General features: G+C 36.0%; 2 protein-coding genes across 3 annotated transcripts; one reads left to right on the forward strand and one right to left on the reverse strand.

The window, feature by feature from the left end:
• The first annotated feature begins 8,347 nt into the window (after positions 1–8,347).
• Positions 8,348–13,418, forward strand: LOC130986234 (transcription initiation factor TFIID subunit 6). The gene is made up of 12 exons (XM_057909574.1): positions 8,348–8,875; positions 9,019–9,105; positions 9,311–9,412; positions 9,500–9,617; positions 9,818–9,921; positions 10,004–10,141; positions 10,214–10,309; positions 10,623–10,747; positions 10,908–11,040; positions 11,283–11,408; positions 12,265–12,376; positions 12,830–13,418. Exons 1-12 carry the CDS (start codon positions 8,750–8,752, stop codon positions 13,183–13,185), a joined length of 1,623 nt encoding a protein of 540 aa, XP_057765557.1. The 5' UTR covers positions 8,348–8,749; the 3' UTR covers positions 13,186–13,418.
• An 818-nt stretch (positions 13,419–14,236) lies between these two features.
• Positions 14,237–16,633, reverse strand: LOC130986235 (V-type proton ATPase subunit e1). 2 transcript variants are annotated; one of them, XM_057909575.1, is made up of 4 exons: positions 16,391–16,633; positions 16,038–16,182; positions 15,562–15,609; positions 14,237–14,549 (listed from the first exon to the last, which is right to left on the reverse strand). In XM_057909575.1, exons 2-4 carry the CDS (start codon positions 16,133–16,135, stop codon positions 14,483–14,485), a joined length of 213 nt encoding a protein of 70 aa, XP_057765558.1. In that variant the 5' UTR covers positions 16,136–16,182; positions 16,391–16,633; the 3' UTR covers positions 14,237–14,482. The 2 variants fall into 2 exon arrangements, with proteins under 2 accessions (XP_057765558.1, XP_057765559.1); XM_057909576.1 differs by having other exon boundaries at positions 16,038–16,203; positions 16,391–16,542.
• Between the last annotated feature and the right edge of the window lie 182 nt (positions 16,634–16,815).

The raw sequence follows: 16,815 nt of genomic DNA on the forward strand, positions 1-16,815 counted from the left end.
TTGTGTCGAATTTCCAACAATTGGTATCAGAGCCACGTTGGTGGCGAAAATATTTTTTATTGCGCTATTAGTATTCACATGAATAGTAAATTTGCGAACAATGTTTCGTGCACAAACAGTTGATAATTTTTCTTTTGAAATTCTTAGTATGTTTTGTGGTTGAGTGTAAACTGAACCTCCACATCAAAAACAATTTTTTTGAGAAAATTATCGTGCTTTCTGATCGAGTGGAATGTCGACGGACGAAAAAAAATTCAAAATTGACAAATTCAACAATGTGAATTTTGGATTTTGAAAAATGCAAATAGAGGATTACTTGTGCCAGAAATCAGGCTGACCTTGTAAAAGTCAGTCACCTTCAACATAAAACATGAGAAGACAACATCTCTCATGAAAGCTCTATCCAGCATGTATGAGCAGTCATTTGCAACAAATAAAGCTCATTTGATCAAAAAATTGTTCTATATGAAAATGACTGAAAGCGGGAGATTCAAAGAACATTTGAACGAGTTCAACGAAGTGACGGACCAACTTACCACGGTGTACATCAAATTTGATGACGAGGTCTGAGCTTTGTTAATACTTGGGCAGTTACCTAAGAGTTGGAATGGCACAGTTACGGCCATTAGCAGTTCTGTTGGTAAGTCTAAAATGAAGTTCGATGATGTCATGAGCATGATCTTGATCGAGGAGATCCGGAGGCAATTAGATGTAGCATCCACTTCAGGTGCCGCTTTAAACGTAGAAAGTAGAGGCAGAAACCCAAATAGAAGTCAAAGACGTGGACAGAGCAAGTCAAGGAATGACAATCAGCGGTCCAGGATCCACAAGAATTCCAACAAATCAAAGTTTGTTGAATGTTGGAATTGTGGTCAGGTCGGGCACTACAAAACATAGTGTAAAGTACCTTCAAAGGGAAACAAGAAAAATATCGAAGCCAATGTTGTTGCTGAAGAAGAAGGTGATGCCTTAATATGCTTCATGGAGAAAAGGGCCGAGTATTGGGTCATAGACTCTGGAGCATCTTACCATGCCACCTTGAATTGAAATTCCTTCATAAATTATATGTCGGGAAAATTCGAAGAAGTATATATCGAAGATGATCATTCGTGTAGCGTGGTGCATATATGAGAAGTAAATATCAAACTCAATAGATTTGTATGAAAATTGAAAGACGTGAGACATATTCCAAAGTTGAGGAAGAACTTGATTTCCGTCAAGCAATTGTCAAGAGAAGGATGCGATACACACTTCTCAGGTGATTGTTGGAAAATCACTAAGGGCGCCATGATTCTTGCACATGGCAAGGATACTGGTACCCTATACACAACAATGAATGCGTGTGTGACAATTGCAGTTGCTGATAGCAAGAAAAATGCAAATTTGTGGCACCAAAGACTTGGACACATGAGCCAAAAATGGCTCAAGTATATGCATTCGAACGGGAAACTACCAGAGCTTTAGTCTATTAATATAGACTTTTGCGAAAGTTGTGTTTTCAGGAAGCAAAAGAGAGTAAGTTTCAATACCAGTGGTAGAACTCCAAATCAAGTAAAGCTTGGTGTGGGTTTACTTCTTGAGACATAAGTCAGAGGTGTTTGAGACGTTCAAGAAGTGGAAGGCCATGGTGGAGAATAAAACTGGCTTACGGATAAAGAAGTTGAGATCTGATAATGGCGGAGAATGCGAAGACATGGCGTTCAAGAAATTTTGTTACCAAGACGACATCAAGTTGGAGAAAATGTTGCCAGGAACACCGCAACAAAATGGAGTTGCAGAACGCATAAGCCGAACGTTGACAGAAAGAGCTAGGAGCATGAGGATACATACAGGACTTCCAACACAATTTTGGGCAAAAGCTGTCAACACAGCGACATATCTTGTTAACCATAGGCCATTTATACCATTGGAGTACATAATAACGGAGGAAGTTTGGAGCAGAAAATAAATTAAACTCTCTCACTTGAAAGTATTTGGTTGTGTTGTGTATGTACACATTAGTGACAATGCTAGAAGTAAGCTCAGCTCCAAATCACTAAAATGTATTTTCATTGGCTATGGTGGAGATGAGTTATAATACCGTTTTTGAGATGACAAAACAGAAAGATCATCATAAACATGGATGTCATATTCAATGAAAATGTGATGTACAAGGACATGAATGCAGTGCAGTCTACCGACACAACAACTGACTATCCAACATATGTTGATCAAGATGATACTGCAGAATGTAGTACATCGTAGCAAACAGATGAAAGTTGGCAGACAGAGGAGCCCAACTCTGGGGCTGATTCACCACAGTCTCTAGCTCCAGCTCTTACACCTAGGAGGTCATCTCGACTCCATGTTCCATACAGAAAGTACATGAATTACATGTTACTGATCGATGTCTGTGAACTTGGATTCTACGATAAGCTATGTCAAGTCGGAGATTTTGTCAAGTGGGATCTTGCAATGAAAGAAGAGATAAAATCTGTTATCTATAATATGACGTGGGAACTAGTTCAGTTACCCAAAGGAAAGAAAGCTCTACACAACAAATGGGTGTACAAAATTAAATAAGAACACGATGGTTCAAAGCGATATAAGGAAAGATTGATGGTCAAAGGTTTCCAACAAAAGAATGAATTGACTACACGGATATCTTTGCTCCAGTTGTAAAACTGACAGCAATTCAATCGGTCTCGAGTATTGTTGCAACAAAGGACTTGCATCTAGAGCAGTTAGACGTAAAAACTGTTTTTCTCAATGGTGACTTAGAGGACATGCAACAACCAGATGGATTCTCAGTGAAAGAAAATGAGAAGCTGGTGTGCAAATTGAAAAAGAGTCTGTATGGCTTAAAGCGAGCCCCAAAGCAACGGTACAAGAAGTTTGATGGATTTATGCATAAAAATGGATACATGAAGTACAATGATGACCATTTCTGTTACTTCAAGAGGTTCGATATATCTTGCTACTTTATGTTGATGACATGTTAGTAGTCGGCTCACAGATGAACGAAAATCAAGAAGTTGAAAAGACGGCTTTCAGTGGGGTTCAAGATGAAAGACTTATAGAGATAAGCAAATAGGTGTTTTGCAGTTGTCCCAAGCCAATACATTGATCGAATCTTGCAAAGATTCAACATGAGCAGTGCTTAGCCAGTTAGCTCATCATTGTCTAACTATTTCAGTCTATCCAAAGAGAACTCTCCAAAAACTAAAAAGAAAAGAGACTCCATGGCTAAAATTTTGTACGCCTCAGCCATTGGAAGTCTGATGTATACCATGGTTTGTACTAGACCAGATATCGCTCATGCAGTGGGAGTTGTGAGCAAATTTATGGCAAATCCAGGAAAGCAACATTTGAAAGCAGTAAAGTGGATATTAAGATATCCACGTGGATCTACTGATAGATGCTTATGCTTTCGACGAGGTGATGCAGTACTACAAGGTTTTGCAGATGCAGATTTTGCCGATGAGGTAGATCGCAGGAGAAGCACTACCGATTATGTCTTTACAGTTGGCACGACTGTTGTTAGTTGGATTTCACATATACAAAAGATTGTTGCTTTATCCACTACAGAAGCAGAGTATGTGTGAATCACCAAGACTAGCAAATAAATGATCTGGTTACAAGAGTTGTTGGCAGAATTGGGTTTTGATCAGAAGAAGAATGTCTTGTACAACGATAGTCAGAGTGCGATACATCTGGCAAAGAATTCAGATCGCTTTGGGAGGATGATGTGTTAATACTAGAAAAAATCCAAGGAGCTCAAAATCCGGCTGACATGCTTACAAAGACAGTAAACATTGATAAATTGAAACTGTGCTCAACTTCAATTGGTTTGCAAGAATAACAAGACTGAAAGGTTGTTGCATTAATCATGGTGTGAAGACATTTGTGTTCAAGTGGGAGATTGTTAGTCAAAAAGGCTAGTGCATAGCTCCTAGCAAGCATTTAATGTTGCAACATTTTCTTTCAGCATTTGATGCAATATCTTCAAACATTGCGGCTAAGTTTTGGCTATAAATTGAGCTTCGCGGTAGCATTGCAGATACACCAACCAAAACAAAAACATTTATTTTGGTTAGAGAGAGAGAGAGAAAGACAAAATCTTTTGAGGAAAAACTTCATTTTTGAAGTTATACACGAGTGATAAAAGTGAGTTGAGATATAGTCTCACAGATATAAAATACAATGTGGTATTTTTTGTACTCCTCCTTTTGAGATTCTCTAATATATTAGTGTGGATTCGTGGACGTAGGCAGTTTGTGTCACACTAGATCCAAGGCAGAATTAGTTGCATCTAATTTTTAATATGTATCACACCTCAAAGGCCTGATACATAACATAAAAGATTATCATTAACGTATTTTAGACTAAATTAACCCTAATGTATCGCTCCAGCTAATATAACCTTCTCGCACTTTTGTTATTCAATCTCGTCATTCATCTCACATAATCACATTCTTGCTCTCTGGTTCATCATTTTGAAGGTTCTTCGTTTATTTTTCTTGTCATGGTTCTTACTTTGTTAATTTTCTTTATAAAAATTCAATTATATTTCATATGAGAGTCTGTTGGGGTAGACATGTGCTTGTGATGGGGTGTTTATGCTTGCGGTTGTGTTTTTGTTTTTCCTTTTGTTGGTTGCGGGTTTTGATTCTTTTTCCTTTTCTTTTTATAAAGCTTTAATTAGTCTCATGTATTAGGTTACGTTAATTTCCATTTGCATTTATCATGGTTACTTAATCTATGAAAGAATTCGTCGTTTAGTTATTCTCATGATTCGGAGCTGATAGCAACACTTCTTTTCCATGTATGTATTTGCTAATTTTTTTTCTTGCTGTGATATAATTTTTGATCTATCCGTGTTTAACAATTAAATAGGATCTTTAAACTAGAAGGAGAAAGGTGAATTTACATAGTATTTAATAACTAGTTTGATGCTTTTGCTTCAGTCTTAAAGATTAACAAGAAAATAAAAAGTGAGATTCTTACACTACATAATGTGTATTTTATAAAAACATCTATTGTGTATTTTTCATTGGTTTGTTGTTATATACGTTTTTGTAGCACAAGAGTGTATAAGGATATTTCAAGAATTGAAAAGTTTTAGAGAATATTAATACTTCTAACCAAACAATATCTTATAAAACGTGGATTTTCTTATACATCCAATCAAACATAATATTGATACCATATCTCAGAAAAGATATTCCGGTCAAATATATCACACATTATCTCATACCATGTAGCAAATGAGTCATTAGGATTAAAAAATGATGTGGTGCATTTGCTCCCTAGTTGTATATAGAGATTATTAAAATAGTGTTTTTAACGACAACTTTTCCACAAAATTTATCTATATTCTCTACTTCTTCTTTTTTACTTTTTTTTGTGTTTTGATTCTTTTCGTAATATCGAACGAGTTCAATCATATTATGCAAAATCTAACCCTACATTTTCGTAAAAATGTAGTATTTCACATTTTTGTATCATCAACACAAATTAAAATTTCAAACCTCTACAATTGATAACTATTGACACTGATACAATTAATCTGACACCGATGGAATTTTTCGTCGATACATAGCTCGATTTCTGCCACTCTTGTTGGACACTGATAAAAAATTTATTCGGAGTAAATACAACTCTCTTCATAACAAACAAAACTTTAAAATTTTATATTTATAAATAAGACTCTTGCTTGAATGCCAATAATATTTTCATAAAATCAATAAGATTTTTCTTAATGACAAATAAGACTTTAAAACTTTTTATTCGTAAATGAAAATTTTGCTTGAATGTAATAATATTTTTTCACAAATAAAATACGATTTTTTATAAAATCAAATATAACTTTTTCCAGAGCAAATAAGACGGTCTTCAAAGCAAATAAAACTTAATTTGGAAATAAGACTTTTCATATAATTAAATAAGACTTTATTAATATGAGTCAATAAAGATGTGGTACAATGAATAAGAGACTTATCTTTGAAGTCAGATATTAGAGGGTTTAATCCTCAACCTAAGTGTCAATTTTATTTATTTTTTTGTAAATATGGGTTGACCCACCTAAGTCGGTGACCAGCCCAGCTCGCCCTCAATCGTCTCCAAGCCCGATCTCTTGCAAGTGTGCATCTAATTTGTTTTAAATCCACGAACTTTACGCAATTTCTGATTTTTTCCAAACTAAATAAAATTTTGTTCTAAATATACCAACTTTGATATTTTCCAGAATTTTCCATAAAAGTCAACTCTAATTAAATTGAATCTGGCGTGGCACCAAATTATGTTGATGTGGAAAATTTCAATTTAATCGGAGTCGACTTTTGTGAAATTTTTTGAAAAATATCGAAGTTTTTGTGTATTTAGAATAATTTTTTATCTGTTTTGAAAAAAAAAATCCAAAATTGTGTAAAGTTTGTGGACTTAAAACAAATTAACCTTTTTTTTTGGGCAAATTCTATTGAATTTTGAAATTTTGGGATTGATGATTGTTGATTTGATGGACTTTTCTGAAATCAATGTGAATATTATCTTTTCATTTTTTTTTTCATTTTTTCTTTTAACTTATATTATCTTCTTAATGTGAAAACAATGTGAATATCTTAAAGGTTTACTTTGGTTTAAATTCATAAATTTTACAATTTTTTTGGGTTTCCCCCCCAAAAAAATGCAAATTAATAAAATTGAGATTTTGATAGTTTTCACTTGGGTGGCCGATTTCATTTCAGGATACATCTTAAATGAAAAAACTCTAATTTTGAACTACTTTTAAATGATTTTGATTCCATAAAATTTCCTTAAATCAACAATCATCTATCTAAAAACTTCAAAATTTAATAGAATTTGCTAAAAAAAAGGTTAATTTGTTTTAAATCCACAAACTTTGCACAATTTTTGATTTTTTTTTCAAAACAAATAAAAATTTGTTCTAAATACACAAACTTTGATATTTTCCAGAATTTTCCATGAAATTGAAATTTTCCACGTCATATTCAATTTAATCGGAGTTGACTTTTATGGGAAATTCCGGAAAGTATCAAAGTTGGTGTATTTAGAACAAAATTTTATTTATTTTGGAAAAAACCATAAATTGCATAAAGTTTGTAGATTTAAAACAAATTAACCCATTTTTTTTATAGGATGTTAGTGAATTTAAAATAAATTATTGAACTTTAAAGGGTCACATTATTAATGTTTTTAGGGCCATTCTTGACTTTTTAGAGCATCCGCAGTGGTGACCCGATAGGGGGGTCTCGTGTCATCCCGCCTATCGGGTCACCCACTGCAAGCGACGGCGACTCGGCCTCGACTTGAAGCCCCGCCAAATAAAGTGACACTTCTTCCGAATGGCCCGGGATGTGAAGTTGTGGGAGAATATTTGGGTGGAAGTTTGCGCGAAGTAGCCTTCCGGCCATTCCGACGACATGCTCCAACAAAAAGCCCAAGTCATCTTCCAAGCAAGGAGCCCAATTAACGGTCCCTTCAACTACTGGAATGCATGGAGGATGCTCCAGATCAACCGGAGGTTCAAGTCCATGTACCTTGAGGGCGACCTCCATTCCTCCAAGAGGACGAAGACGTCGGAGACAGACGACTTCACTACCTCGGCGTCGGGCGAGGAGATCACGTCTTCCCGACCAATTGGAAACAAGGCGGCGAAGGCGGCGACAAGAGTGATGAAGGGGAAAGGAAAGGCATCGCAAAGCTCCGGGCCTCCACCCGAATACGTTGAGAGGATGGACAGGTCGGACGAGAACATCAAACAAATGATGGCCGAGGTCGCCAAGTCGAATGAACTCAAGAAGAAGATGCACGACGACCAGATTTTATTCATGAAGACCGACGACATGAATTCAGAAACCCTCGCCCTCCACAAGCAGCGTTGCGCGAAGATCATCACTAGGATGAGAGAAGCTGGAGATCTTTAGGATTTTATGTTTTTAGTTTTTAATTACTTAATTTTAAATTATGTCTTTAATTTTTTTTAATGTAATCTTTTAGTATTTTTAAAATTAATGAAGTTTAATTTGAAGTCAATTGATTTATTTAAATTTCTGCAATTAAAATTAAATGAAAAATACAATAATCAAAACTAAAAAGATCATGTCAGCTATCATGTCATCCCATTGCAGCCCCACTGACCCAATGTGATTCCCCCTCTATCAGGTCACCCCACTGCTGATGCTCTTAGAAAATTTAAATCACGATGAGAATTTTCTCAAAATGTTTTAATCTCAGAAGGAATTTTGGAAATAAAATAATTTTTTTTTCTTTTATATTTTGATCAGTCCAATTTTATTGTCTTCTATTTATAAAGCCCAAGATACTACAGACTACAGTAAAATATCATCCGTAATTTAACTGAACTGGAGTACAAATAAATAAAACCAAAAATATAATGTCTCCCAACTCTCGCCATTCTCTTCTCTTTCTTCACATTCCCTTCAAAACACAGGAAATTCAAATCTGAATTTCGCTCTTCTCCTCTCTTAAATCCGGCGAGGGCTCGCCGTTCAACACCGCCGGCAAACCTTCTCTTATATTTCTTGGCCGAGTGGCACTTCTTCTCAACCCTCGAAAAGCAGCAACCACACAAACCCCTCTACTCGACCGACTCAACTCGGTTTAGATTCCCACCAGGCAAAACAAATTTAGTTTTCTTCTATTTTAGGTAATCAGCTTTATTTTATAGCTTGTAATTAAAATATAGATAGAATTCGAGCTCCCAGAAAGCACAGGAGTTTCCGACAAAATGAGCATCGTACCGAAAGAAACAATTGAGGTTATAGCCCAGAGCATTGGCATCAGCAATTTATCACCTGATGTGTTGCCTGCTCTGGCTGCTGATGTAGAGTACCGCGTTCGAGAAATCATGCAGGTCGTTATAATTTCCATTTTGATCTTTTCTCAATCAATGAGTTTGCGATCTTTTCTCAATCAATGAGTTTGCTTTCTATGCCCCATTTTGATGTATACAGTCAGTTTTGCCTCGAAAGCTTTTAAATTGCAAATTTGTTTCAGGAAGCTATCAAATGCATGCGGCATTCGAAGAGAACTACTTTAACTACGGATGACGTTGATAGTGCGCTCGGTTTAAGAAATGTCGAGGTTCTTTTATTTATGTTACATATTTTCTTTTACACACTTGTGATACAAGTTCCATCTTTTTAAATGAAATACTGTATTTATCCATTTGGCTTCCGAAGTATGTTGGAGCATTCTTCTATAGTGTTGTGCATTTTCATGGTTGTTGTTGGTGCAACTGTTGGTCATTATTTGTGATTGTTGGTTGTGGATTTTGACAATTATGTAGCCAATATATGGATTTGCGTCTGGAGATCCGTTGCGATTCAAAAGAGCTGCGGGGCACAAGGATTTGTTCTATATAGAAGAAAAGGATGTGGAATTCAAGGAAGTATGTGATCTTGACTGCCTGCTGAGCAAAATTTCGGAGAGTTGCTGTAACATTATTAGTCACATTTGTTTGTTTTTACATAATTAGGTGATTGAAGCTCCTCTACCTAAGGCCCCATTGGACACGGCAGTGGTTGCTCACTGGTTAGCTATTGAGGGAGTCCAACCCGCTATTCCAGAAAATCCCCCTCCCGAAGCTCTTCAGAGTACGTATTTACTTAGTGCTGTATCTTAGCCTTGTATACACATGCATTGAATACTGTAAATCAGCCTGTTGCTTTCTATGATAAGCTTCTAATTACTTTCCACTCTTTTTTGCTTGAAGGACCGAATAAATTATATGTCAATGCGTATATGTTTCTTAAAGTTCATTTTTCATAAAATGATGAGTTGTCTTATGTGGCAGTGCTTTCACTGCCTGCGGATAACAGAAAGACAGAAGTAAAAGAGGATGGAGTACCTGTTGACATTAAATTACCTATAAAGCATGTGCTGTCGCGGGAACTTCAGGTGCTGCTGTTGGTTTAATTTGCTTTCTATATGCCTGTCGAGAAGATAATATATCCAATGTTTTTCTTGGTTTGTGGTGCAGCTTTACTTTGAAAAAATTACTGAGTTGACTGTGAGCAGATCCGAGTCCCCTTTATTTAAAGCTGCATTAGTGAGCTTGGCAACTGACTCAGGGATTCACCCCTTGGTTCCTTATTTTACATTTTTTGTTGCTGATGAGGTAAACTCATGCAATTTCAATCTAGACTAACAATAGTGCCGGATGATAAATGCTGAACAGTAAGAATGACAGGTTTCCCGGAATTTGAGTAACTTTTCTCTCCTTTTTGCTTTGATGCGTCTTGTCTGGAGCCTTCTTCGGAATCCTCATATACACATCGAGCCATATGTAAGTCATTCTTGCATATACTCCCTTTTCATTTCTTTTCCCCAGTTTAGGTTTTCTTGCTTTCTAATGTCATAGTGTTCTCCTAGTACTAGGTAACTTTAATCATATAGAACTAGTCTTCAGATTGTTTTTTTACTTGTATGTTAGCAGGGAGTATCCTTGCTCATTAGGTCACATTTTAAACACTTGGGTTTGTAAATTATGTACCTTATGTTATGTGACCTTTTTGTTTCTCAAGCAATTTTCTTTTTCTTTTTTGAATAAATGTTCATGAATGTCAAATTCTGATCTTTGACTTCAAATGTATAATTAGCTGCACCAATTGATGCCCTCGGTGATGACATGCCTGGTTGCTAAAAGATTAGGAAATAAATTCTCTGACAATCACTGGGACTTGAGAAATTTCACGGCTAGTCTAGTTGCTTCAATATGCAAGAGGTGAGAGCTCTTCATATATACCTTCCACTACATAATGTATGATGCAACTTCTTGGCTCTCTTTTGTTTTTATGTTAAGTTGGGTGATGTGGCTTTGCATGAAACTACTAATAGATAATCTTAATAAATTTTTAGGTTAACTTCATTATGATACTCTGCAGATTTGGCCATGTTTATCACAATCTCCAGCCACGTGTGACCAATACATTGGTGAATGCTTTCATAGATCCATCAAAGACTCTTCCTCAACATTATGGTGCTATTCAGGGGATAGCAGCCCTAGGAGCTAATGTGGTATTTCTCCTAACTCCTTTTTGTTTTCTCTCTCTCCATGTGTGAGAGTGTGTCTGTACTATTTGTAGTATCTATCATTTTACATTTTATACACAAAAAATGCACAATGTAAAAGTATGAGACTTTGTGCACACTGTCGGAACTATATGCTTTGTTGTTTAATATATATATATATACGCTGACATGTATGAACTTTGTACCTTATCTATCCTAAGATGACCTCTGTTAAACATGCTGACCAGGTTCGATTGCTTATTCTTCCGAATCTTGATCCTTATCTGCGGCTTCTGGAGCCAGAAATGCAACTTGAGAAGCAAAAGAATGAGATGAAGAGGCATGAAGCCTGGCTTGTATATGGGGCTCTAATGGTAAGATATATTCATCCATTTTTCTGTGACAAAGGATAGTTATCAGAAATTTCTTGCGCAATGTGTACATGGTGCTATATGAGAAGGTTCCTCCAGATATATGTGAGATTGATTTTGTAAATTCTTATTGTATTTGATGATACTTTGGTTTTTTCTTTCTGTTGTCAGCTTTAGAAGTGCATCGAGGACCTTTTTTGTGAATGCTGTCTTCCAATCCTTTTATTACATGCTCTTTCAAGAATTTCTTTTATTGTAAATGTTTGAAATGCTATAGATTGGTGCTTACACTTTCAGTTTCAATATCGGAAGATAATGAGGGTGAGTGGTTTGTTAAGCATGACAGTAGTTAACTGTTAAAACTGCATGATGTGTGCAACTATTAAAGAGCCTACTGTTTGGCCTAAAGGGACTTTTGCATTATAAATTATCTTCTTGAGGTACATGAGGCTTGTTGCATTCTCTTAAGTTGGGATTTATGATTCTCCATGATGTGTTCTAAGCATGGAAGGCTCTATTATCACTAAGAAAAGATTTGGGAGGATTCAATTTAATGTCTCGCTGGTCTTGTTAATACTGAATAACTAGTGGAGTGCTCAGAGCCCTGAGGTACCCCTAGATCAAGATGCCTTAATCATTTAGCAAAGGCCGTGTATTCTTCCACTGAGTACAACAAGCTGAGGACCTATGAATTTATTTTACTGATTTTCAACACCTAAACTTCATTGCAATTGTTGCTTTGATCGTGGAATGAAATGGATGTACGTACCCCAAAAGGCTCTGTCCTTTCTTGTACATAGATTGTCAATTTCACTTTTGGCCCCAGCTGAATCTAACTGATGAGGTGCTATTTTGTTAGCGTGCAGCTGGTTTGTGCGTCTATGATCGGCTGAAGATGCTACCTTCTCTGCCATCTCCACCTGCACGTACTGTCTGTAAGAGCAATAGCAAAGTCGTGACTACATCTTCAAGTATGATTCTCTTTAGCTTTACTCTTTCGATGAATTTGATCAACCTTTGATTTCTTAATACTCTGTAACTAGTATTGGGGGTTTGGAATGGCTTTTGGGTCTATACTGCAATCCAATTGCAGCTCCATATACATGTATCACTGTGAGATAGTATTTATTGTGAGTATGCAGTATGCAAAGTTATTATTAGTGTTGAGATGGTATATGTATGCTTCATTTTCAACTAATTGTTCTTTTGTATGGTAAAGTAGTATCCTGAACTCGAAATATGACCTGCATGAAAATGAAGAAAATGTTTGTTGTCTCGCTAGCACTATCCGATAAGATGGAAATGCCATTGTGGAGGCTTATTGTTTTTGCAACTCATTGAGTCATTGACAATTTTGAAATTGCACTTGCCTTCCATCAATGATGAGAGTCTAATGCATTTATCTGCTTCCAAATTGTCTTCAGATAAGCGTAAAGCCAGCATGGATAACATGATGCACCAACCACCCTTGAAGAAATTGGCAACAGATAGTTCCATGGGTGCAAACTCTGTGCCAGTGGACATACCAGGCGCTAGCGGTGGATATTCAACAAATGTTGGAGCTGCAGACTCATCGAGGGCTTTAGGAAACAACAATGTGGTTGGATCAAGCAGCAGAAGAGAGTTAGTTGGTGGTCAAGGATTGAAGACTTCATCTGCTCTTGAGCAGGCGTGGAAGGAGGATACAGATGCCGCACAATTGCTGTCCTCACTGTATGAATATTTTGGTGAAAGCATGTTAACATTTGTTCCTTCGCCCGAAGCCTCCTTGTTCTTGTGATCTTTCCTCCATCCTAAAGCCTACACAAGAAAATTCTAGTGCCTGCCCTCTTGTTTTCGCTGTTTTCCCTGTAAGTGTTATGTTCTTCTGGAATGATGATCACATTTCCAAAATCCTAAAATGTATATTCATTCGCATAATTAGACAAGATTGTTAGAATATATACCATCCATATTTCGGAGAACTCTACACAGATTAAGTAATACTTTGAAATTCTGAGTTGTTTCCAAAAATTGGCCTAAACTAAGATGTGGATGTGCAATAAGCAGCTATCTCTCGATTGGCATGGCTTTTTGCAATTATTGGGTGAAAGTGCAGCTTGGGTGGTGTACAAAGTTTGATTACCTTTTTTTTCTGAAACGCAAAGTTTGATTTCCTAAATTACTCCAGTTTCACACTAACTAAACAGTGTTAACATACATATATTTTAGTTCGGAAAAAAAAACACGGAGTACATTATATTTTTATGTAGAGATTTATATCTAACGTGTTTTAACATTTTCGAACCTTTTTATTAGTCCGAGAAATTTTCAATTTTGCTATATAGATACCCAAGTAACACTTTTGAGCTAAATCGAATTAATTTGTTTTCAACAAAAGAAAAGAAAAGAAGAAAACATATTGATTCTTTTGTTTCAACTAAACTGAATTGATTTTGATTTCAACAAATCTAAACTAGTTGTTCTCGAAGAAAAATCCAATTTGATTTAAAATTTTAACTGCACTAAAAAAATTGAAACCAATTTCCAACCCAATTGATAAAACTGAAACTGGAATTATTAAAACCGAAGCAAACCCAAATAAATTTTGGTTTCCAGTTCATTTCTGCACACCCTTAGCTTTCCAGAAGGTTTCATATGGTGAAAGTTTTCCTTCATTATCACTGCTGTGTTGGCAGACCTATTTAATCATACCCCAAACTTGTGGGTTTTTCTCAACAAATTCCCACGCATTTTAATTGAAAAATGTATACAAATCAAAATACTGGTAGAGATTATCATGTTGGTTGTGCAAAGTAGATTGAATCATGGAATTTTTCAAGCAGAAAACAGATACAAAAACCATATTTATTTTCTTTCAAGGTACAGAAACCAAGATGTCATCGTTCAAAAAATGAATAAGAGCCATGGAAAGGATTACAGAAGGCAAAATGGAGTACAATCTGATAAATATTTCAAAGATGTTTTCACTAACAAAAACTTAACATAAATCTGACACGGGTTCCGATGTAATTCATTGCCTTTGGCTTCCCCCAGTAGTACTCAACAATGTAGGATTCATGGGCTGCTCAAAGATGTCATTCCGCTTCATTCAATATGGGAACAATCAGAGGGTTCATCTGTGCCAAGTATACAATTGCCCACCTGCGCATGCACATATACAATCTTACAACTTCGACAAAAATGAAAAGGAGTAGCTCACTAAATCAAGAAGAAATCTTTTTCCATAAATTATTATATGGGAAGAACCAAGAGACATGACCTTTCACAATTTTGATAGAGAGAAGAGGATGCATGTGGTTTGAGAAAAATGTGAGTTTCCACTTAAAAATATCTAGCAATGTTTTGGCCTAGAAGTACTTTCTAAACTCTCAGTTTCCAGCATTGTCTGAATCCAATTTTCCACACATGATGTGACATCCATCAGGTCATTTCTCTCAAAAACAGTTCTCCTGATCCTGGAACACCTGAAATTTTCCTCAGTTCTAGCCCAAGCATCCCCGAGCACTTTATTTGTATTTATGTGATTTGAGCCATATAAGAAAAATGTAAAATGTGCCTTTCATCAATATCAGGGTAACAGTCCTTCCCTAACACAAGCTTACATGTTTGCAAAAGAGAAAGAAAGAGAGAGATATGGTATGCTCTTAAATGGGCAGCTGTGATCTAACCTAAAAGGTCCCATACCCCAAGTGAATGCCAATCAAGCTTCTGTATAAGAAGTCAAGACCTAAATTGTTAACAATATTGTTGTCGATTAAAGAATAACAGAATTTTATTTAGTTGGTCTCTTCCCTCAATGTATTCGATGCTCATCTACAAAGCAATAGTACCTAAAGTAATTGAAAAATAAAATAAAAATCAAAATGCTAAGATGAGACTTAGTTTTCTCAAGGATTTTGAGACAGGAACTTCAGTTTTGCTGAAAAGAACACTGCCACCGCACCCCTATGCACATATACACAGAATCCACTCCTCATACGACAACTTACTTAAAGGAGATAAACTAATTACAGTTGAACTTTACCTCAACTACATCATTGGAAACATAGATGATTTAAGTTTAGCACAAAACAAATATACCGATTAATGCTTGTTATCATCACAAGGTCAACATGCATCAGTACTTCTTTGTAAACAAGGAGGGCGAACTTACATCATCCAACAGCAAACTGTCGCTGTAATAACCAATGTCAGATGTAACCTGCATTGCACAATACATTTACATCAGCAACATTATGAATGAGGTTATGAGGAAATAAACTCTTTCCACGAAAAAACAAAGTGAGTTCCGAGGCACAATTGCTATTTAGGTAGATCAACAGATGATAAATCCAGCTACCAAATATATTAAACGGGGGAAGCAATCCCAATTCTTTTTACTTAAAGAAAACATGGAGAAGAATAACATATAAGCAAAGATTATGATCAACAGACAGGCTACGGAAATTGTTCAAGAGCAACCAAAAAGTCTAGATAGCTCAAAGGAAAATACAAATAAAAAGTGACAGCAGAAATCATGGCAATCATATGACTTTAGAAACCAGATGCCAAAGAAAACACGCACTGTCACCATTACAAGTACAGTTCAAGCCACCTAAGGCAGAATAAGAAAAGAGAATGTCAACATACAGGTTTGCGGAGGGCCCTCTGTTGCAGCAGATTCTGGTTAACAATGATGCAATTACCCCAACCACTACGAAGATCAAAGTAGTCACCAGAAACCCCATCTCCGATGCTTTTCCCAAAGACAGTTAGTTATAATAAACGCTTTTACCTGCGAAGAGAATATAATTTACTACAACCAATAAGCAGATCCGTCATCAGTCCAATCTAAAACTTACCAATTTGATATCTTAACTTATCTAAAAACAAAATCCGAGTTTTAGATGATCTGGAATCCAAGGTTCAGTGGGATTGATACATTGATAAGAACCCTCAGCATCATAGAAAGAAGTAGGGAACAACATAGGTATCGGAAATACCTTGAATTCCGGAAACCGGCGGAATCTTCCGGTGAAGGGGAGTGCTCGATCCGGCGTCGGTTTGATAAGATTGAAATTCAATAATCAATCTGTTGCAGCAAATCGGGGAATAACCAAATTGCATCAAAATTCCAACATGTTACTCAATAGATTGGGCTTCAATTTTTTAATAAAAAAAGTGACTAAAATGTAATGGGCTTATTATACGTATATCCCAATGCAGCCCAAATTCAATATCGGACATTTTTTCCCCATTATTTTTTAATTAGAATTAAAAGAGGTATAATACTCCCTCCGTCTTGCCGAAGATGAGGCGAATCTTTTCGACACAGAATTTAAGGAGTTAGTGATTAGTAGTTTAAGTATGTTTGATAGATTTGTGATTAAGTCTTTATCTATATAATTAATAATATTAAATTATTTTT

This window comes from Salvia miltiorrhiza, chromosome 5 (assembly GCF_028751815.1).
Source record: "Salvia miltiorrhiza cultivar Shanhuang (shh) chromosome 5, IMPLAD_Smil_shh, whole genome shotgun sequence".
NCBI lineage: Eukaryota > Viridiplantae > Streptophyta > Magnoliopsida > Lamiales > Lamiaceae > Salvia > Salvia miltiorrhiza.